The 23133-nt window shown below is 46.0% G+C and overlaps 1 protein-coding gene across 2 annotated transcripts; it reads left to right on the top strand.

Moving 5' to 3' along the window:
* Window positions 1-20: 20 nt before the first annotated feature.
* Window positions 21-22085, top strand: LOC116824563 (inner centromere protein-like). 2 transcript variants are annotated; one of them, XM_032779916.2, is made up of 15 exons: window positions 21-446; window positions 1178-1291; window positions 4925-5697; window positions 6695-6746; window positions 7682-7715; window positions 9118-9235; window positions 12251-12344; window positions 13463-13601; window positions 13677-13811; window positions 16841-16950; window positions 17290-17410; window positions 20025-20120; window positions 20902-21032; window positions 21243-21330; window positions 21645-22085. In XM_032779916.2, exons 1-15 carry the CDS (start codon window positions 268-270, stop codon window positions 21765-21767), a joined length of 2307 nt encoding a protein of 768 aa, XP_032635807.2. In that variant the 5' UTR covers window positions 21-267; the 3' UTR covers window positions 21768-22085. The 2 variants fall into 2 exon arrangements, with proteins under 2 accessions (XP_032635807.2, XP_074921124.1); XM_075065023.1 differs by lacking the exons at window positions 20902-21032; window positions 21243-21330; window positions 21645-22085 and having other exon boundaries at window positions 19762-20054.
* Window positions 22086-23133: the final 1048 nt, after the last annotated feature.

The raw sequence follows: 23133 nt of genomic DNA, 5'->3' as shown, positions 1-23133 counted from the left end.
GAGGCGGTGGGTAGGGCAGGGTGCCTGGGTCCTTTTTTTTCTTTCTGAGCAGAGGGCTGGAGCTGCTGGGTCCTGCCCTGCACGTGAGGGCTGGGGAGCCTTGAGAGCCTGGGCCTAGCCCAGCCCCAGGGCCTGGCAGCGGGGTGGGCGCCCTGTGCCTCCAGTGTGGGCTGAGACAATGTCTTGTTGCCCCCCTGTGGGGAGTAGCTGGGGGTAAGTGTGGGTGGCTGTGACATCCCAGGTGAACGGTGCTGCAGGCAGGTGGTAATGAACACTCGCTCCTCCCCCGCCCCCCCCGGTGTTTCAGGCAGAGCCATGGCGGAGGGTCCCACTCACCTGCTGGAGGTTTGCCGTCAGAAACTGGTGGAGTTCTTGTGCAATGTCGAGCACAAGCACTTGGCATGGCTGCGGGAAATTGAGGAGGAGGCCATGAAGATGTTCGATAGGTAGGACCATTTGGGTGGCAGAAGGGCTCATTCACAGGCTGTTCGGTCTCTCTCAGTTGTCAGTACTATGGATCCTTCTGATATGTGCTTCAGTGCGTCTCATGAGTCTTGAGCCCGTCTGTGCAAATGCGCCCCTGTGAAAAGCAGCCTTTGCTTGACGTTTTCCTCCTCCTCTTTTATAGGATTAGCCAATGGGAACTTTTAACCATCGCAAGGGAGAGTTCTTACGGACTGGTTTATAATGCCAGTCTCTGTGAGATTTAAAACTAACAGCCACTGGGGAGTCTGGCTTTTCCAGATGCTACTATAGTAAGCGGAGGCAAAAAGAAATATTAGTGATTTACCTTATCTGTATGCTGGGCAGTTTGTTTTAGCCTGTAGTGTTCAGTGTCTGTGGTCTTGCTAGAATGTCCCCAAGCTGCTGATCAGAAAGACTTCATAGAATGATAGAAGATTAGGGTTGGAAGAGACCTCAGGAGGTCGTCTAGTCCAACCCTCTGCCCAAAGCTGGACCAACACCAACTGAATCATCCCAGTCAGGGCTTTGTCAAGCCAGGACTTAAAAACCTCTAAGAATGGAGATTCCACCACCTGCCTAGGTATCTTGGCCTTTTAGCATCACTTGGCCTTGTCCCCACTGTAATGAACAACATGCTGCTGCTAAGGGTTGAACAGCATGGTGTTCAGGCAAGGAAATAAAGTCCTTCTCTTGTGTTCTGTTTTTGGAACAGCAACTTAAGTGCTGAACCTGAGCTGATGCCCAAAACACCATCACAGAAGAAATACCGTAGGAAGAAGCGTTCCTTATCTCTTAAGGATGAGAACAATGAACTGACCAGAAAAAGGTAGGTGGTTGCCTTGGATCTCCTGTGCCAACAGACTACAGAACTAAACAAGTCAGAGGCAAAAGTAAACTACCCATTTCAAAACAAAACAAAACACCTGTATCAATAACTAAATACATGTGCTAACTTAAAAATTATTAGTATGCTTATTGTGACACTATCACGTCAGTTAGTTCAAAATCTCGGTTTTGTATAAACTTGTGGTTTACAGTAATGTAAGACAAATAGAAATCTTCCTAGTTCTTTTTATCCTAATGAATTCTTTTTTAAAATACATTATTTCAACCGTTTGCAATCTAATCCTTTGTGCTAATGCATGGTAACTTGAAAGCGAAATTTTTAGAAACTATAAATTAAAAATGAAACTGACTTTTCTATTTTGATTGCCCAACATGAGAGAAATGCAAGAAATATTCAAAGGGCATGGATTTAAATTTAAAGTAGATTTTTAGGATCCACTTTTATAAGCTAAGTGTCTAACATAGTTGATCATGTTTGGCTTTTTAAATATTTTTAATTAGGGTGTGATTCCAAAAAAATATAGGAAGAAGGGTTTTATGCACCTGTCCTTCAAGATGAAAAGTAGTTCCTAAGAAGAAAACTGTGGAGAAAGCTAACATCTCTTCACTCCTAAATATTGTTAAACCTAGGGTACACTACCAACTTAACTGTCAATTTTTATTAGTCTTCTTTAACCTAAGGCTTTCTCAGTTTGTTTACTTTGTGTATTTGACAACCTTTGTGTATAGTCGGTTTCACTATTATCCTTGTATAATTTGTCAGTTTCTGTTGTTGATTGCTCCGTGAAGGGGAAAAAACCCACACACAACAGAGGGAAGAAACTCTTGAAAATAGGAAAACAGATGTTAGGTGGCTTATTCCTTCACCCTCTTATTTCTCTGGTCCTTCTCGCATGAATAGAGAGCAACAATACCCGAAGTCCAAAGGCGCAAACAATTCGGTGTTTATTGGAGTGAACTTCCAGGAAGCACAATTCCAGTTTTCTTCCTTAGTGTCCCCCTTCCCAGCTCTGACACCACAGAGCCTTGCCTGTGTCCCTGTTCCTGTTCCCATCCCCTGTTTCCATTTCCCCCTTTAGCAGAACATGATCCCATTTCCCCCATCCCCGGTCCCTGTTCCCATTTCCTCCCCCCTTACTTCCTGATTGACTGTAGACTATATAGTCAAACCTGAGTTTTGCTTAGCTATTCCTTAACCAATCATTTCACTGAAATTTAACTAACCAATCCTAACATACTGTAACAGTTATTTAACCAATTATATTCCACCACCTTCGTTGGTTTACACCCAACAAAATTAATTATACAGCAGACAGAAACAATCACAGAACCAGACAGAGACCATGCAAATAAACATACAAAACAATACAGAAGTGAGTATTTTACAACTACATCTATACAGACATAAGGGTTCTCCAGCTGTGTCTATTGATAAGTGAGTTCTTGCCAGACAGGATGCGATCAAACTACGTTTCCTTTTACATCTTCTAGGCTCTTCCCTTTCTCTGGAGGTGATAGGAATATCAGGACAGGATTGTATTCCTAATAGCCCAATAGCACCTTATTTCAATGTGACTAGTTTGGAATGCGAGGATTTGACTGTACACTTCGCAGCATATGGCTGCCTAACTACATCTTAGCTGAAGGCCTTAGCCTGTCACAGTAAGAGAAGGCCATTACACAGACAGTGATCTTTGATTCTTCGTTTTATACCTCTATAACTAGCCAAGTGATAAGAATACACCTAAATTCTTAAAGTATAGGTCTTTGCAGACAGACCTGAAAATCTTTATCCTAACAACAGAGTCAGGAAGTCTTAGTACCTCAAATATTTGTCTCACCCTCTCTTTCTCTCTTTATGGCCAAGCAACCATTTTCAACTTGCTTTCTGATGCAAAAACTAAATTTGAGAGTTGTAAGTAGGATGTTTGCTGTCTCCTTGCTCGTGCCTTGCTGTGCCCTCTAAATTATCTTATTGACTCTTTTTTCTCTATCACTCCTTAGGCCTGGAACCTCTCCTATACCTTGTTTGCAAAGTACCCATAATTTCCGTTCAGATCTATCCTTCCAATCCACTTCTATAAAGCTCACAAAGTTTAATTCATCTAGGATGGGTGTGCAGTCTGATACCTGATGATTGAGGAGCACGTGTTTTTAATGATCTGTATACAATAGGAAAAAACTGCCTACTCCTGACAAGCTGTCCACACTGTATCCAGCTGAACTGCTGCAAGTATAGGATACCTTATGCTCAGTATTGTTTCAGTAACCACAGTTAAACCCATGGGGGAAGGAAGGGAGGAGAGATTTGAACTAAAAATGAGGCAGCAACTAGGTGGTTAAGAATGGACATGTTCTCCTCCCTCCCCAGAGCCTAGAGCAGGGAGGAATTGTAAATGTCTAGATAGAAACTAGCTGCTTAATTACATTGTTAGCCCCCTCCCACCCTCCAAAAAAGAGTGGTGTCTTAAAGAAATTCACACCTCCCTATGCTTAGTCACCTAGGTCAAGATTTTCAAAACTGACGTGATGTTTTTTTGGTGCACATCTTGATCCCTTAAAGGGTTCTCTTTCTCAGAAGTGCTGTAAACCCACCTTCTCAAAATTAGGCCTCTGTCTAACAAGTGACAAATTGGGCATTCCAGAAACACACTCTCCCACTTAAAGAAATCTCAGGGTACATGAGGAAGTTACCCCGAACTCTAAGTCTTTCCATTTAAAAAAAGATCTGATTACATGATGCTAGGGATTTTTGTTTCTCTCAAGTTACACAAGGACTCTTCGGTGTGGAATCAAGATCTCATTTAAGAAGTTCACTTGATCTCACTGCTTACTCTGTACATTGAGTCAGTTGTGATTAATTTAAGCCATGATGCTGGAGACACTTCCTAATCTGACAGACCTCATTCTTCAGGAAAAGCTTTTATGATGATTCAGGTAAAAACTCTTTAGGCAACTTCATCCTATTTGTACTTATTCCTCCCCCATACACAGCATTGCCACTTCAGATACTGCTACATCATTTTATGTTCCCCTTTCCTGTCCATGCTCTGCATATTTAATTCTTTGGAGTCTATCCACTTTGTTCCTTTCTAGCAAGCCGCCCCATGTTTCATGGTATCCCCAACTGGGACTCCTGTGTATCAAGATCCTATCTGCATGGTAGTATTCTTAGTAAAGAGTGAGAGAATGATCCAGGTAAAAATGAGGTTTTAAATGGAATGATAGTTTCAATTGCTGGAGGTTTTTGGTATACAATATCTTTCTAAACACTTTGATAGTAATAATATCTAGCTCTTATCATAAGTAGATCTTAAAGTGCTTTATAAAGGTGATAAGTATCATTATACCCATTTTACAGATGGGGGGTGGGAACTGAGCCAAAGGCAGGCCTTGCCAGTGTTGTCCAGCAGGCAGAGCAGGGAACAGAACCCAGATCTGAGTCCTGGTCCAGTGTTTTATTAACTTAATCTCATTAAAAATAGCTGTACCTGGACAATAAGCATAGTTGCATGTAAAAGAGTCGTGTCTGCAGTCAGTGATGTCAATTTTAGGTTCTGAAATGGCCAGAGAGAAAAATCCTGCCTCATTTGACTTTGTCTTTTGTTTTAAGGTTATCGAGAAGGAGAAGCAGCCTCAAGTCAGCATCCTCTAAGCAAGTTTCCCAAAGGCTCCGAAGCAAAGAGAGACTGGAAAAACCCAGTGATGTTCAAAAGGAAGTCAATGCTTCTTTTTCAACAAGATTCCACTCCAAGGTTGAAGCCGAGTTTTCTCCTCCATCGGAGGCAGTGGCTAAGACACCAACTATCTTGTTAGTAGAAGGGCAGGTTCCCTTGACAGAAATCAGTGTTGACAACCACAGTGGTGCTGACTTGTTTTTGAAGGAGAATAGGCCTGAATTAATAGACCAGGCCTTGGAGATCATCTCCCTGAGTATTGATGATCAAGCTTCCAAGAAGCCTAAGGTTACTGAACTTCAACCTATGTCTGCAGCCTCGGCACAGGTGATCCCTGACACTCCTGAGGCAAAGGAGACAGGAGAAGACCGGGATGCTGCCAACTTTAGAATAGCAAATACATCCACGCCAAAAGCTGCTGTAAATGGGGAGCCTGGAGCTGAGAGTGATGTTTCTGCTCAGGGGCCAGAAAAGGAGCTTTTCCAGGACTTAAAGGACAGCACAGGGACCTCAACAGGGTCCAAATCGAGCCATCAGTCTGCACGCAGAAGCCAGAGGGGTAAGTCCCATAAGCACCACAGGACCTCGCTAGCAGAGAAGTATTCTCTGGCCAGCAAAAGAGAGAGCATGATCCGGAAATCTATCAGCAGGGCTATCTCTAAGAAGAAGGCAGCTCGGGAGTCCTCTTCAGCCTCCAGCCACTTGAGCTGTAAGTTTGTGAAGTCTGAAAAGCAATTCAATATGTCCTTTTATTCAAAGCCTCTCTGCTCTGTCTGTCCATCAGTGTGCTGTTTGACTTAGAGGGGCTCGGAGCCACCTGCAGTATTGCTTGTGGAGGGGTGGTACAACTGAAATTTTTAAATTTCACCTTACAGTGTCTTAAAGCTTCATGACGCACCAGTTCTCTTGTGTCTCCAGCTCAAACTCCTGCACAGTCTCTGGGCTCTAAAAGTGTCTGCTAATATTCCTTAAACTTTCTTGCTTGTAGAAGCAAAGTGGCTTTCAGCTGGGTCAGTTAAATGCTAAAGTGCATGGATTTTAGGCAAACAAAATTTAAATGCCACATGGCACGCTGTCGTCATACAGTAATAGTAAAAACTGTAATTTAAAAAAAAGGAAACCTAACCTATGCTTGAAACACCGTGGAAATCCAGTTGAAGTCAAAGCTATGTGTAAAGTGATGTGCAAGAGGAACACCAGTCCTGAAACTTCAGATAGTAGTTGCTGAGTCCTAACCTACTTGTTAATGCTGCAGAATATTGAATCTGCCCCCAAAGAATAAGTACACAGTTACCAAAAATACAAAACACATTTACTTTCATCCCTAATGAGGATTTAAACCCCATTTCTAACTGAAATACTCCACAGCTTCAACTATGGAATTATTAGTGACCTCTCCATAATACAGGCCTGAGTTCATCTTTCTGTATTTCCAGAGTTACTCCAGCTGATGTGGAAGGAGGCTTGGGAGGTACTGAAATGGTTTTTGGGCCATTATGGTGCTTAAGTTCATTGCACTATGTAGCAGTTTCTAGCTGTAGAAAGTCAAGCAAGAGTGCTTTGAGCTCATATGGAAATGTATGGGTGGGAATGCAATGTGTCCCTTGGAGAGAGGGGTTGTATTGCACAGGAATAGCTGCTTATAAGATGCATCCGATTAAGACCACCAAGCTAGCTAGTGTCTTGCTTTATCCTTTTCCTTCCAGGCCACAGCTCCCTGGAGGTATTTATGGATGAAGATGCAAGCAGCAATGTCAGGTGAGGCTGCTTTGTTGAATAGGCAGGAGCTATGGAAAATCTTGCAGAAAACTCTACAGGTCGTGCCTACGCCCAGTCACTAAATTAATACTTTGTGCTGTAACTTTCACCTGTGATTGGGGTTGGTAGTTAAACTCCTCATGCTACATAGTTGTGGCCCTTCCTCAGACCCTGACCATCTTGCAAGCCTCTCCGAGAGCAAGGCTGGTATGATCTCTGTTCTTCCCCTCAGATATCTATACAGTGTTGATGCGTTGTTTTCAGCTTGTGCAGAATATGACAGTGCACTGCAAGATGTTGGCCAGCTTGACTAAGAAACTGTTCCCTTAGGCTCTGTGAATATTTCCGGTTTGCTGTGTCCCATGTATCTTACTAACTTTTTGAACCCTGTGAACTAATGTCCCTTTCCACCCTCATCACCAGATTGGAGAGCTGTGCAGTTTGTGGTCTCCAAGACTTGCAGGGTAGGGCAGGTTCACCTGTCTGTACCCCAGGGCTGTGGCTTATTCTACCTATTGACCTGAGCAATGCTAAGACCTTCTACAAGGGGCATAAACTCACTAGCATATATATCAGCAACTGACTGTGCCACCCCCATCTGGCCTGTTCAAACAGGGTTATGTCTGTGGGTCTCATGCTGAAGTAAATTCACTCTCTGCCTGAAGATTGTAGAGTTAGACTTCAGTGCATGAGTCTTGACTCCAGCATGTGCGAACAGTTCCTCCATTGAGCAGAATGAATATCTTGTCCCCACTACACTTACATATAATTAATATACTGAAGTAGACTGTCAGATTGTGGTCTTGGTCACCTGAAACATGCTCTTCCAAGGTGCCTAGAAGCCTCTGACAGAAGCACCACAAGAATAAAACCCATAATTTCCTTACTTCCTCTGTGGGAGCAGATAACTTGTCAAAATACCTCTCTCTCTTCAGGCCTGAACTGAAACCAAATGCTGAATGTGACAAGGTAAGGCCCAGGTTGGGCTTTCCTAAGACAAATGTAGTAAGTTAACTTTACTGCTTCTTAGCTGCTAGCCCCTGAGTCTAGATCTCTCTGCTGAACTGATAGAATCACTGTCACTGAAACTGGAGAATGTGTCTGGGGGATTGTTCTGTCTCAGCTGTCTGAGAAGTCAAAATTTCTAAGGAAGTAAAGACCCCTCAACTTAGTTCTTGGTATATTATGGCGCTAGACTGTGAGACTTCAGAGACCTGGTTTCAAATACAAGACTTCCTGTATTATCTTAGGTGAGTCACTTAGGGACAGACTTTTTAATGATATTTGTATTTAAAAATCTGGCCCTTACCCTCAATGTCTTGGTTTCCAATCTTCTGCTTTTATGTTATATCCCTTTTATTCACTCTTCTGTGTCTGTTTACAATGTCAGCTTCTTAAGGCACAGATTCTTACTGTTCTACTGTTTTGTACAGCGCCTAACAACTGGGCCCCAGTCTCCATTGGAATCTCTAGGCACTATCATAAAACATGAGTAAAATTAAAGGTTTGTATCAAAACATTTTATAATTTCAGTTCCCAAGTCACCATCATTTTACAACTTGCTTCCATTGAGCTTTGACGGACCTGTCTGAAGACCTGTGCGCCCAGATTGTGTAGGCTTCTAGTTGAATCACTGGCTTTCCTCACTTCACACATGTCTATGCAAGAGAGCTGTGTGGATTGGGAGTTACAGTGCAGTGCTTGGTTTGTGAGGAGAGGAGAGGTGCTAATGCCTAAGGAGTTTGTGCCTTTTCTAATCCTTCTGGTGCAGGGAGGTTGTTGCCTCCCTAGTAGCTGGGAATCGCAGCCTCAATCTAGGGCTGTTTAAAAGTGACACTTAAAGATGCTTGACCAAGATTTTCAAAAGTGACTAGTGATCTTGGATGCCTCAGTTTGTGGGGGTCCAGCTAGAAACTTTTGAAGGGATCTCCCCACCGCCACCACCACCCCTTGAAATTGCTGAGCACAGACTCTGAAAATCAGATCTCTCTAGGAAGTTTGGGTGCCCAGCCTGAGACAACTTAGTCAGTCTAGAAAAATGTTAACCTTAAAGTCCCAGTGGAGGAAGGACAAATCTGACTCTTTGAGGGGTGGTGTCTGTAACACCCCCTCCCTGCTGTGCCTTTGCTCCATGAGCAGGCATTCTGTGTCCGTAGTAGGCAGAACATCACTCGGTGGGTCTGCCCTCCTGCCATTACAAACCAAAAAGAGCAGTTCCGGCTTGTTAGCAGCAGGGCTGCAATCAGTGCAGAGTGCATCCAGAGTCATTGGCTTTGCAACCTTCCTTTCCCCCCTTCCCAGGACACAGAATGCTTGCTGAACCCCTGTTTCTGTTCAGGGTCTTGCTACAGTCTGCTTCCTTCTCCTACAGGCTCCAAAACACCTGCAGAAAACCTTCATTATTCCAAATGAAGGCAGCCCTGTTGCAGGACAGTCAGCTCAGACTGAACCATCAAATGGGGCAGAGCAGCAGGCAGGAAACTGTAAAGGTAAACATTGCTAAAACTCTGTTGATGGAACAGCAAGGAAGCATGGGACTATGGAGGTCCCTTGGGGGTTTATGAAAGATCTGATAGTCTGTCTTGCTTCTTTGCCACCTACTGACCTAACTTACCCTGCAAGAGCTCTTTGCTGTCTCCAGAGCAGAGCATGGCCTGGTCTACACTACGCGTTTAAATCGATTTAAAGAGCGTTAAATCGATTTAACGCTGTACCCGTCCACATTACAACGCCCTGTATATCGATATACAGGGCTCTTTAAATAGATTTCTGTACTCCTCCGCGACGAGAGGAGTAGCGCTAAATTTGATATTAACATCGGATTACGGTTAGTGTGGACAGAAATCGACATTATTGGCCTCCGGGTGGTATCCCACAGTGCACCACTGACTGCTCTGGACCAAGCAACTGAAGCTCGATGCGCGGCAGCGTAACAGGAGCCCGCGAACTTTTGATTACATTTCTCCTGTTGCCCAGCGGTGGAGGCTCTGATCACACGGGTGGCGATGCCAGTCCAAATCCAAAAAGAGCTCCAGCAGACATACGGGAGGTACTGGATCTGATCGCTTTATGGAGAGCAAATCTGTTGTATCGAGCTCCCGTTACAGAAGACGAAATGCGCAAAAATGTTTGAAAAAATCTCCAGGCTACCCAGCGCTGCATGACAGTGAACGGATAAGCCAAAGAAATCAATGGACGCCTATCGGGAGGGGAGGGGGTCTGAGGATCTCGCTATCCCACAGTCACAGCAGTCTCTGAAACAGTATTGCATTCTTGCTGAAGCTCCGCAATGTCTGTAGGTTCAAACATCAAGTTCTCTGGCGTTACGACAGTTCAGGCTCTATCAGGCTCGTTAGCATGCAATTTGAAAAAATCTCCAGGCTACCACAGCGACTGATGACAAAGTGTAACGGAAAGAAAGATCAAATGGACTCATCTGGGAGGGAGGGAGGGGGTACCTGAGGACTCCACTATCCCACAGTCCCACAGCAGTCTCTGAAAAGTATTTGCATCTTGGCTGAGCTCCCAATGTCTGTCAGCTTCAAAACAGTGTCTGGCGTGGTCAGGTATAGCCTCAGTTTCTTGTCTCCTCCCACGTGGAGATCTGATCTATATAGTTCGACTCGGCTATACATCTCCCTTAGCCACATATATTATCCACTCCATCGCCGTGAGTGCTCCTGCTGCCTTAGGTAGGCGGATGGCCGGGGGCACTGGGTAAAAATGGGAATGACTCCAGTTATTCCAGTAGATGGTACAAACGGCTGGTAATCGTCTTCCTCATAGCAACTGGGGCTGAGCTCAATCAGCCCTCCCTTTCCTGTGTAAAAAAGATTCTATCTGCCTGACTTCATAGCAGCAGCACTGGTCCTCTCCCGCACCGTTATTGTCCTACCTGGACTGTCATAGCCCTCGGAGGCTGCCTCCCCCTCATTATGTCACTAATCAGTGTTTCTATCCGGCATTCTTTATTAACTTCATGACACAAATGGGCAGGACACTCCAACGGTAAGCCCAGGAAGGTGGGGGAGAAGGAAGCAACGGGGGTGTGTTGCAGGCACCCTGTGAATACTACAGCGGAGCAGCGGTGCTCTCTGATACAGCATGGCTCCTCTATACACTGCCCCTTATTCTAGGCAGGAACTGACCCTAATTATTAGAAACCATGGGAGGGATTGAACTCGGGGAGATCATCCCAATTTTGCTTTGCGTTGCGCCACCGGCGATCTCAGCCGGGCCACTCATAGATGAGAAGGACATACAGGGGGAGAGATAACCCGATCATTTGCCAGTTTACTCCGGCAGTAGACGGTAACAGGAACGACTGTAACCATCTCTGCATCATGCAAAGCGTGATATCTCTGTATAGCACGGAGTATCCGCCTCGCTGTCGCGGACCAGTACACTACGTGCCGGAAAAAAAAAGGGCTGAAACAGGCTCCATGGTTGCCGGCTATGGCCTGCCAGGGCATCGGGGAAAAGGCGCAAAAGATTGTAGCTGATGTTTCCTGAGGAAGGATAATGACTGATGACATTACCAACCACCACGACAATAATGATTCAACCCATGTCCAAGGGGCAGGGGGAGAACGGCGGGAACATGGGGATAGCTACGAGAAGAGCACCCACAATGCACGCTTCAGAAATCAATGTGCCCTCGGACCATGGACGCACAACGCCGAATTACTGTGCCTAGTGTGGCCGCATGAAATCGAATTTATAATATCAGTTTTATAAAACCGATTTTAGCTAATTCGATATTATCCCGTAGTGTAGACGTGGCCTAAGATTTGTCCTGTGCTAGATCTTTCAGCAGAGTTTTTCATAAATGTGCAAGATCTAAATGAGAGAAATTGGACAGAGTCTGTACAAACCACTTCAGTCTGAGCAACTAATGGGTGGGGAACTGTAGAGGAAGATATCTTAAGTTTCAGTTTGGTTCAGTGTCTAGTGTTTAAGAGCAAAAGTAATTAGTGTTTGGACTAGTAACACTATCTTAATATACATGAAACAAACTGAGGAGGAATAAGCGGAGATTGCAGCCCCTCTCATCTCCCTCTGCCTCAAAGTGAGGAGCTATGAGATAGGATCAGTTTTCACTGTAGGAAGTGTGTAATCTCATAAGAGGCATTGGTTGGAGGATCCTCTTAGATCATCTTATTGGGGTGGGGGTGGAGTGTCCAGAGTCCTCTTATGGACTAACATGCTATCTATCTCATCAAGGGTCTCTACATAGAGGGGTGTGTGATCATACAAGGTGCATACTCTAATACTATTCTTTGTGATGTTGGTTAATGCACAGATACAAAACTTGTGTTTAAAATAGCTAGTGTGCTCCTGTTTTAGTTAAGTATAAGGTTTCTGATTGGCACAGCTCTTAGCAGTAATGTTCTGCAATATTTTTATGAGGCTTGTCTTCACGGCTCCCAAGACAAGAACCTCTGGCATTGGACCTCTGCTGTAGGAAGCCTTTCATGTGGAACTAACTGTAGCATTCTTCACAGAGAGCCATTTGAAAAAGAGTGGCACTTCTCAGAGCAGTGGGAGCAAGGAGCAGCCCCAGAATGCCAAGCCACTAGAACAGCCCTCGAGTATCCGGTATGTTCCTCCTTGGCCTCAGGCTGGGAGAAAGAAAAGAAATAGACTGGTGAGCTGGAATGAATAAGTTATCGATCAAGCACCTTGGTTGAAAGCTTTGGTATGATTGATCAAAAGGGGTTTCAAATCCACATAATGTACCAACATTTTTGGGTTATAGATTTTCATCAGTTTAATACAAAATAGGTCTCTTGAAAGGCAGCATGGCCTGGTGAATTAGGCACAGATGGGACTAGAACCTAGGTATGACTGTGCAAGTCACTTATGTCTGCCTTCCACCCTCTTCCCCCCGGGGATGTAGTAAGGAATTGTGTTTGTAAATCTCTAAGTGCTGCTTGGAGGGGAGGAGTAGGGTGGCTAAGGATGGCTGTACAGCAACTTCATAGAATAGTTTGAACAGATTGAACAGACTCTTATCTTAAGTGTCTAAAATATCTAATGCCTTGGCTCTTTCCATCGCTTTTGCAACTCCTGATTCTCCTACAAACACAAGCGAATGGTAGTGAAAGATTCACCAAAGCCAATTTAAATGCAGTTGTTGCTCTCAGTTCTGTCCTTTTTCAACCTCTTGTCCCCCTGTTGAGGCTCTGTTTGATCTTGTGAAATGTACAGCATCTTCTGGGGGGGAAGTGGCAACAAATTCTGGCACTACAAATAAGCTAATGTACAGAAACTCTTCAAAGCAAACTAAACCTTTCACATGGTGTTGGGTATGGACAGTACACAACACGCTTTCGACTATGCCGCATGCCCTGCCCCACCTTGTGTTACTGATGCTAGCTGTGACGAACTGGCGTCTATCAGAAACTCGCATCTATCACTTGCTGAAGCTAGGGCTGGAGAATAACATTGTGGTTGCTTAGGAAGATAGGCTTTATCTCAACTATTATTGTTTTGTAAGTCTAGGAACCCTCCATCCTTCACACCTCGTCCCATCCTCTTTTTCTAGCATCTTCATGGTTGCGTGTTCTGAATATGTGGTGTGTTCACATAGGCATCACAGATCACTTGATGGTGCTGAGTAAGCAGGAGGGGTTGTATAAAACAAAGGCTGCAGTGGAGGCCAGGAGCGGTGTTTCCTGTGCTGCTTTGATGTAACGCACCCTTTACTCTTTCAGGAGACAGAGTTATAAGCAAGCAGTGGATGAGCTATGTAATGGGCAACAGCTAGAAGACTGTGACCGCTCTCCTTCATATGATAAGGCCACTTCATCTCCTGTAAGCAAGACTCTAGCCTCGCCCAGCCCAGCCAGCAAGGTGAGTAGATTCCATGGCCCCACATCACTCGGCCTATTCTGGATCCCCTTCTGATGCCCTCTGCTCTCCTCATAGGTCGTGCGTCCGTTCAAACACTTTTTACAGACGGTGCAGAAGAACCAGCTGCTTGTGACCCCAGGGTCCACAGGGCACAATAGTGTCATGAAAAACCTTATCAAACGCAACACTCCTACCCGACCGGATTCCAAGGTAGAGACGATCCCTTTTCCCTTGAGGATGAGAAGGGAGGAGCAAATGTATGGGGCAGGGTTGTCTGCTTTGAAATGCTCACTGCAAATCTGCATCATAAGCCATTCAAGATTCCAAATGAGGAATGGTACCAAGGAGCAAACTTAAATCACAGCTCTTCACATTCTGATATGCTGACTGAATGTCCGATCCAGCACCCAAACTCTCCTCTCACTAGTCTTGGCAGAGAGGCTAAAAACTGAATGAGCCATGAAGATTATTTTCCCCTTTGATGTCTGGAGATGCTCCCTCCAGAGTGAGACATGCTGGTGTTACAGGAGAGCAAAGCCTTCTGTCCCCAGCAAGAGTACAGCATAGGCCGTGTCAGGGTAAGGGGTGTATAGGAGTGCATTGCCATGCTGGTATCTTTCATCAGCATGAAATTGACTGCCTGTAGTCTAGCTTAATCCATTGAAAATCCTTTTGACAATCTCTTCCATGCCAAGTACTGGGTTTGGATAGTTTCCCTTGTAGCAGTTTTCTTTATGGCTGCCTGGTAGGTTTACTCCTGGGGGAATTCTGCGGCAAAAAATTACAAATTCTGTGCACAATATTTTAAAGTTCTGCACGTTTTATTTGTCAACAACACTATATAATCATGCCAATTTCAATTATTTTGATAATTCATTTCAAAATTACCAGTCAGCAAGTATGTGTGTGTTACAGATGCATGCATGCTTGCTTGCATGCATGCTTACATACATTCCCCTAGGATAGGGTGACCAGATGTCCCGAATTTATAGGGACAGTCCCGATTTTTGGGTCTTTTTCTTATATATAGGCTTCTATTACCCCCCTCTCCTCCCGCCCCCATCCCGATTTTTCACATTTGCTGTCTGGGTCACCTTACCCTAGGAGTAGAGAGTTAAATCCCTACGACAACCCAGTTCCTGCTTCTCTGCCCTGTCCCCCACAGAGCCCAGTTGGGGTCAGACACTCACACTCACTGCCTACCCTCCCAGAGCCCAGCCATACCCCATCCCCTCCCCAGCCCACACACTCACAGACCCTGCCCTCCTAGAGCACAGGGATCCAGAGGGAGAAGCAGCCTAATGCTGGGTCCTGGGCTTGCACGGTTTCCTGTGCACCGCCACCGCCTTCTTTCAGGGTCTGCTAGGAACTGCAGCTTCTGGGAATTCTCCAGATCACTCACTCACCCACCTCCTGCCCTTGTTCTTTTGCGAGCTGGTCCAGCAGCCCCTAATGGTGGCCAACATCTCTGCAGCTGATTTCAAGGGGTGGGAATTCTGCATGCCCAACAATTTCTGCAAAATTCTGCATTGCACAGTGGCACAGAATTCCCTCAGGAGTATAGGTTGGTCCTGGGGTAGTAGTGGCATCAGCTGTTGCACTGAGGTGAGGGGAAGATCATGTAGGGAAGCAAAGGTTTGGATGTATGTTTGCATGTTTGAAAATGTGTGCATTTTTATAACCCCTTCATGGTATTAGGAGCACCTTAAAATCATAATGAATCTGGTCTTCCATTGCCCCTATCAGTTAGCTAATATCAAAGTCTCAACACATATTGTGACCTTGAACGTAAACTCTTTAAAGCTTTCCTATGCATGTAGAGAAATCTTGGCTTCTCTGTCATATTCAGCCCAAACTCATCATATTCTGGGATTGTCAAACTCTAGGATGGTCAGTGGACACTTAGAATTTGAAATTGGATCTTTGCTGCCCAACAGGCTGCTGAACAGTTGTAAGACAAGCAGCGCATTGAGAACCAAAGCTATTTGATCGTCATAACTAACCACTGAGCAAGATGAGACTAGAGTCCAAAGGTTGTGGTTCTAGGGTTTACTTGACTAGTTTCAAAAGCAGTAATCCTTGTTTCTCCTCTTTTGTATCTAAACAGGGGGATTTTGTTGTAAGTAACGACTCCTTAATCACAGGGTCTGTGGGCTCATATTGGGCACATTTATTACCTCTCTAATGATCACTGGCAGCTCTTTACCCTCACCACTAACCTGCATGCAGACCTAATATTTCTTCCAAGTCTCATCTGAGAGCAAAATGATGATGTACTGGGCAGCATGTGGAGAGTGTGTACACTAGGCAGTGAGTAGAATTGTTCAGAGTGGCCCAAAGGGGATCATAGATTATTAGGGTTGGAAGGGACCTCAGGAGATAATCTAGTCCAGCCCCCTGCTCAAAGCAGGACCAATCCCCAGCTAAATCCCCAAATGGCCCCCTCAAGGATTGAACACTCAACCCTGGGTTTAGCAGGTCAATGCTCAAACCACTAAGCTATCCCTCCCCCTGAAACTAACATCTAACAGTACCTGGATAAAACTTAGCCATGACACATACAAACTGAGAATCTCTGATGAAGGGGATTGCTGTTGGACATCTCATGGTGTGTAAAATGCTCTCCAAGGGAAACAGTGGAAGTGATGCTACTTATGTCACTCAAACTAGGCTGGCCAGAGCCCTGGAGAATATACTGTAGGGAATAATCATGCTTTGGCCACTGGGAATGAACTAGATGACTTAAAAGGCCTCACATTCTATCTTCTAGACTAAAAACCATGTGTCTAAAAAGGGCGTAAAGGGGTCCCCTTCAGGGCTCTGAAAAGAATGAAGGAATTTTCATGTTTGTAGCACTGACACTGACTAGTGCGGTTAGGTGGTTTGTGGTGAATATAGCAACACAGTCACTGATGGTGTCTTTGCCTGAATGTGTCCTCTGCAGTAACTGTTTCTGCTTGGATGTTGGGACTGAGGTGTCTTACAGGAACTGCCCCACTCACCCTCCGAGCTACTTTTCTTCTTCAGGAAATAGAGTTGTTGAACTAGCAGTGCTGCAAAAACAGCACTGTCTCTTTCCTAACACATATGCTTATTCCAGAGGGAGTGTGAATGTGTCTCTGACTGAAGCTGCAGTTCCTAGGTGTGTTGTCTCTGGCTTCCTGTACCCAAGTAACCTGGGGCAGAAACAAGATTATACCTAGCAGTTTAGTATAATCTGAGCTTCCTGCCCACCCCAGGAAAAGGAGCGGCAGCGGCTGGAGAGCCTGCGGAAGAAGCAGGAGGCCGAGCAACAAAGAAAACAGAAAGTGGAGGAGGAAAAGAGACGGCGCCTGGAGGAGATGAAATTGTGAGTGGCTGTCTCTCCAGCTGCTCCTTTTCTGGCTCAGCTCTGAAGCACTTCAAAGTCTTGTCTACACTGGTGACTTGCCTTGATTACCGCCATTGGTAGCTCGCTACAGCTACATTAGTGCAAACAGCTAGTGTAGGTGGTGTACAGCTGCTGCTGGTGCCAGTGGAGCTTACCCCAGTTTGAAGCAAGGGTAGGCTGAGCCAATGCAAGGTTCTTACACTCTGCAATGGGGGGTTGCACCAGTGCACTAGCTGCTCCAGTGCTGGGGCCTTGATAGCTGTAACCAGGGCAAATCCACAGTGCAGCCAAAGTTAACTGTCCCCACTCTTTCCCCAGGAAGCGTGAGGAACGTCTGAGGAAGGCACTGCAGGCTCGCGAACGGGTGGAGCAGATGGAAGAGGAGAAGAAGAAGCGGATGGAACAGAAATTCTCTCAAAGTGAGGAGAAGACTGAGAAGGTAAGAGACCCAACCTGGAAACAGAGCCCTTAGGGACAGCTGGGTTTTCTCACGGCAATGGGCTGTGAACCTAGTAGGGGGTAGCAATGGTTGCCTCACTGCGTGATAAACATGTCGGCAGTTACTAAAATCCTTGATGCTAGTGACACTGACCACAGGGGCCATGAGTGGGTAATGAGGCCACTTGGTATTAGAGCAAAAAGTCACTTCAGGGCCTATTCGTAGTCCTCTGTTCAACAGAGGAAGACTCTTCTCAGTCAAGTCCATGCAATAGTGTTTATTCCTATCGTGGATTTCGGTCTCTATGGTACACTAAGCTCTTTGAGGGCTAGAAGTGGTGTCTTATGTTCTCCTGATCAAAGTCCTATCAGCAGGGCCTGTGCCATGCAGCCAGACTACAAGTGTTGAGTGGGGTGCTCAGGTTTGGGTTGGCTCAGTTCTCATCCTCCTGCCTGTGCGGTCAGCCCAGCACCAGCTGTGTGCCCCACTGCTGCCAGCTGCCACCACTTCACTGTGCTGTGCGCGCACTGCGGAGTAACAGGCCCTGCAGCTCCTTGGCACACTCACTCCACAGCACACACTATGCAGCCATGGGTGTGCTCGATCACCACAGTGCTAATCCTGCTGAGTCAGGTAGTAACTCAGACATAGGTTAGGGGTTTGTTACAGGAGTGGGTGGGTGAGATTCCGTGGCCTGCATTGTGCAGGAGGTCAGACTAGATGATCATAATGGTCCCTTCTGACCTTAAGTCTATGAGGTTCATGGGAAGGGTTGCACTTAAGTCAGAGAACAACTTGACTCTTTCAGGCTTGGATCAGGTGAGCTTAGTTCCAGTCCTGGTCGGTCCTAAAATTAGGTCCAAACAGATCTGTACTTGGAAGGGAGGTCACTCTGTTCACACTGCACTGAAGCATGTGGGCTACTTGTGTAATCCACCTTCAGTGCAAAGGCCAATGCCCCTGCACCTGGATGAAATAGTTCCTAGTAGAAGACCTGCTTTCTTTGATTCCAGCCTGCTGACAACCACACACAGCTCTGCTGAAAGGCGCATGTGTGACAGATGTCTCTATTTATACCACTTCTGTGAGGCACACTGTTGCAGGCAGTTCATGTGACAGAGACCAGGGAGAATATGCAGAATACTCCAGAGTTTGACTGTTGCTTGCTTCGAGGGTATTGCTGCTGTTATTACACTTCATCAATAGGTGCTGCCGAGTTAGAGATGTGCTGTGTGTGATTTACCTGGTGTTCTAGGACATTTGGTTTTCAAACCGTGGGTCATGACCCAGAACTGGGTCGCAGAATGGAAGGGACTTGGTCATGGCAGCTTTAGTCATTAAAAGTCCCATCGGTGGTGCTGCCCGGCTAAGGTAGACTAGTCCCTACCTGTTCCGACACTGTGGAAGCGGCAGCAGCAGGTCTGGCTCCTAGGCAGGGGCGGGCCACGGGGCTCTGCGTGCTGCCCCCACCCTGAGCACTGGCTCTGCACTCCCATTGGTCAGTTCCCGGCTTCTGCCTAGGAGCTGGACCTGCTGCTGGCCCTTCCAAGGCACAGTGTGGTCTGCGGTGCCAGGACAGGCAGGAAGCTGACTGGGAGCCGCCCGAGGTAAGCCCGGGCCCCAATCCCTTGTCTCAGCCCTGAGTGCTCCCACACCCCAGCCCAGAGCCCCTTCCCACACCCTGAACCCCTCATTCCTGGCCCCACCCTGCAGCCCTCACGCCCACATCCCAGCCCTGAGCCCCTCCAACACCCCCTTATCCCCAGCTTCGTTGAGTCACAGGCATCAACAATTTTCTTCAACTGGGTCGCCAGAAAAAAAGTTTGAAAACTGCTGTTCTAGGGGCAGCCCCAGAGCCTGGGGATCTAGCTTGGTTGATCTGGCTTAAGCTCTGGGAGAAGGTTGTCATTCACTGAACCCCTTTGCTTCCTCCTTCCAAATGAAGACAAAAACTCAACAAGCTACAGAGCTTGTTCCCATTGGGGCATAAAGCAGATCTTTTCAGGATCCATCCTTCAAGGTTATGGGAAAAGACTAAAGGACCATATCTTTCCCCTGCACTAACAGCCAGAACCACATACAGTCCTCAGTACTCTTCTCCCAACCACGTGTTCCTCTTCACTTGTTCTTGATTATTGCTAGGCCACTCGGCTAAAGTGAAGGAATCTTGCATTTGTGGTCTTACCTTCATGTCCCCTGTTCATTTTGCACATGAGTTTGCCTGTTGGAAAACTGTACCTCAAGCAAAAAGGAAGCCTGCTGGCTCTCCCTTGCTCTGATGAAGGTCACGTAGCAATATGGCATTCTGTAATTTGGATTCTGTGTAACTCTGTTTCATGTACTCTTTCCAGTCATTCCTGGTGATGGTCTTCTCCTCCTGTGAACTCTGAGGCTGAACTCGCTGCACTGGGTGCCATCTGCCTTTAAAATATGTACACGCTTCACTGGGGCTTTCGACTTTCACTCCGCTCCAGACATCTTCCCCCGTGGGATGTGATGAGCCCCATACATCTGAAGAGCTCCTGACTCTTCTTTCTATGGTAGATAAACATGTCAAGACTGGCCTGTATGAGGCTGGGCAGGATCCCAGACCTGATGTGTGTGCTTCTCTCAGGTGCGAGAAGAGAAGGTGGTAGAAGAAAAGATGAAGAAAAAATTAGTTAAGAAGACTGGGGATGTGGAGACCCGAAAACAGAAAGTGCTGCAGATGGTAAGAGCAAGATTAGGTCCTGTCTGTAAAGAGAAGAGTTTGCACTGGAAAAACAGAATGATGGGAAATCTGCACAGTGTGCTTCATATGGGGAAGAGAGCAGAACAATAACCAGTAAATAGCTGTGGGAGAACAGGCCAGTGAGAATGTCAGAATAGATTTATCTCCACACACACATACAGAGAGAGACACGTGCGCACACACACAGACTCCTCCCCCCCCCCCCCCCCCCCCCACCCCTTTGTGACCTGAAGTGCCTTCTTTCCTTCCCAGTGAGGGTGGTGTACGGTCACTTTCCAAGTATGTTCTAATGCAGCTCACCATTATGAGTTGCATAGCACCATAAATGTGCATGGTGTCTTTTACTGACTTCTCCTTCATATACACTTTTTCCCATAGGGCTGAAATTTTCAGACATAGGTATTAGTTTCCAAACACTCAGTCCTCCATTTTCTCTAAGGGACTAGGAAAGCTCAGGTGCATAATTCCATCCCAGACTTCCTAGCAATTCCAGGACTAAATGAATTCTGGAGATGGGTAACTTTGTGCTGTCCCCTATACCCAGGTGCAATAGGTGCTGGGGGTGGTGATGTCCCTCTTTCTATAGCAGCAAATGTGGGGGGCAGGAAGAGGGGCTGCACAACTAAGGTCCAAGACACTAGTGGTGATGAGGATGGGTCAGAGTAGGTTATGGTTTAAGGCTAGGAAAGAGCACTTGACCCATAACTCACCCACCCTCCCCATTTAGCATAGAAGAAGTGGCTTTGCTTTGCCTTCCCAGGAGGAGGATGAACACAAGCAGCAGGAGCTACTGCAGAAGAGGAGAGAGGATGAACAGCTTGACAAAGGGAGGAAGATTGTGGAACTGAAGAAACTGGCAGAGCAGCAACAGGTGGAACAGGCAAAGGAGAGGTGAGAGCTGGCCTGTTTCCACACTCCTGCAAAGAGGGAAGGGGGCAGAGCAACAAGAATGGCAAAGCAGATCTTGTCAGTACTAGGAGAAGGGTATGGGCAATGAGCTATAGTGGAGGGTTCTGGATGCAGAAGGCAGGTATCAGAGCATCCTGGATGAGAAGTGACGTGTCCTTTGTGACTCACTTGGTTATGCTTTGATTTTACCAGGAGTCACAAACAGCAAGAGAAGGGGAAGGCCCTTCACTTGCAGATGGAGCTGGCAGTGGTTACAGAGGAAGAGGAAAACCAAAAGAAGGTGGGGAGTTGAGACTGTGTTGTGCAGTGGACTTTATTCTATTTATGTCTCTGGCCTTGAGCATGCCTTAGCTTTACCAGCTGCATTCTCCTAGTGAAGGGTAGCAGTGCGGCCTATAATCTCCAAGTGAGCAGGAGGCTGAGTTGGAGTCTAACAAAGAATTGCTGCTGTTCCTCCGCTGCGGGGAGAGTGTCTGTCTGTCCCCCATCATTGGGGTGTGTCCCATCCTGCTGAGGGAGGGGATGAATGGGACAAGTCAGACTGAATAGAACTGAAAACAGAATGATCTGTTCATAACTTGGACTTGTTAACAGGAGGAACAGAGTCCAGAAGAGCAGGAACGGCGGGAAAATAAAACCAAGCCACTAGAATCTATTGCTATTGTTCCCAGTAAATGGCTGAATATAACAGTGGAGGTGAGTGAGCCAAGACCCTGAGCAAAGGCAGGGTTTCCAGTATCTACTGGGCTCTAATTTCCTGGGTCCGTGGAGGCCTTTCCTGTTTGTATGGGCCATTCTCCTTCAAAGAGGGCAGGGATGTCTCTTATCTAAGCAGCCATAAGAAACTAGGCTCAACACAGAAACAGTGGAGAGAATTCCTTTGTTTGGAATTTAAAACAAGTGATAGGAAATGGCCACATGATGGCACTGGATCCTGAGGAATCCTGGGAGTTGATGCTGCATTGTAGCCTCTCACTAGTCACCCCAGGTAGCTGAGAAACTTCCATGTATCTCCAGTTGCTTTAAACTCTAACTAGCACCACTGGAGTTGAAACACCCCTGTGTCTCTAGCTTAGATGTGTTTGGTGAATCCAACTGAAAAGCTAGACTTAAGGCATAATGGGATCAGCTTTGCATTTTCAAGCAGCCAGCTACTGCCTCTTCCATAACTTCTGGTTGTCTGACGCCTGATACCATCTGAAACTTGACTTGTCTTGTATTCTGTGACTGTATTTTATAGCTCACTGGAAAAATAAGGGACTCTTTATTGGGTTCACATAGGAAATGTCCTTGCAGCAGATGGTCGGTCTCATTTTGACATACTGCCTCTGCTCAGCCATGCTGGAACAAAGCCCTTATTTTCTGCTCTCAGCAGTGAAATTGGCCTAAGTGACTGTCTCATGGGTTCTTAACGCTTATTTCTAAAAATGACTAGGTGTTGCACTTACCTGTAGTCAGGAGTTGCATGTTAAAAACTTCATGTTGTCTTATGGCTTGTATTATGGCTAGGAATTCCTGTCATGGTCCCACAGCATTAGGCTCTATACAAACGAGTTAACACTGTGACGGGTTAGATCCCAGAACCCCCTTGGGAGCTGCCACCCAATGTGCCGAGACTACCTCTGCTCCTGTCTTCCCTGCCAGCTCAGGACTCCAGCACCCTGTCTTGCAGAGCCAGACATTCCCATCTGCTCCAACAAAGACCCAGGGTCTGAATTGCTTACCCCAAAGCTGCAGGTTTACCTGAAAACAGCTAACAGAAGTGTGCTTGTCTTTAACACTCAGATGCCCAACTCCCAATGGGTCTAAACCCAAATAAATCATTTTACCCTGTATAAGCCTTATGCAGGGTAAACTCATAAATTGTTCACCCTCTATAACACTGATAGAGAGAGATGCTCAGTTGTTTGCTCCCCCAGGTATTAATACATACTCTGAGTTAATAAGTAAAAAGTGATTTTATTAAATACAGAAAGTAGTATTTAAGTGGTTCCAAGTAGTAACAGACAGAACAAAGTAAGTCACCAAGCAAAATAAAATAAAACACAAATTTATGTCTAATCAAACTGAATACAGATAATCT

Source organism: Chelonoidis abingdonii, chromosome 4, assembly GCF_003597395.2.
Source record: "Chelonoidis abingdonii isolate Lonesome George chromosome 4, CheloAbing_2.0, whole genome shotgun sequence".
NCBI classification, from domain to species: domain Eukaryota; kingdom Metazoa; phylum Chordata; order Testudines; family Testudinidae; genus Chelonoidis; species Chelonoidis abingdonii.
This window is presented reverse-complemented; position numbering and strand designations above follow the sequence as displayed.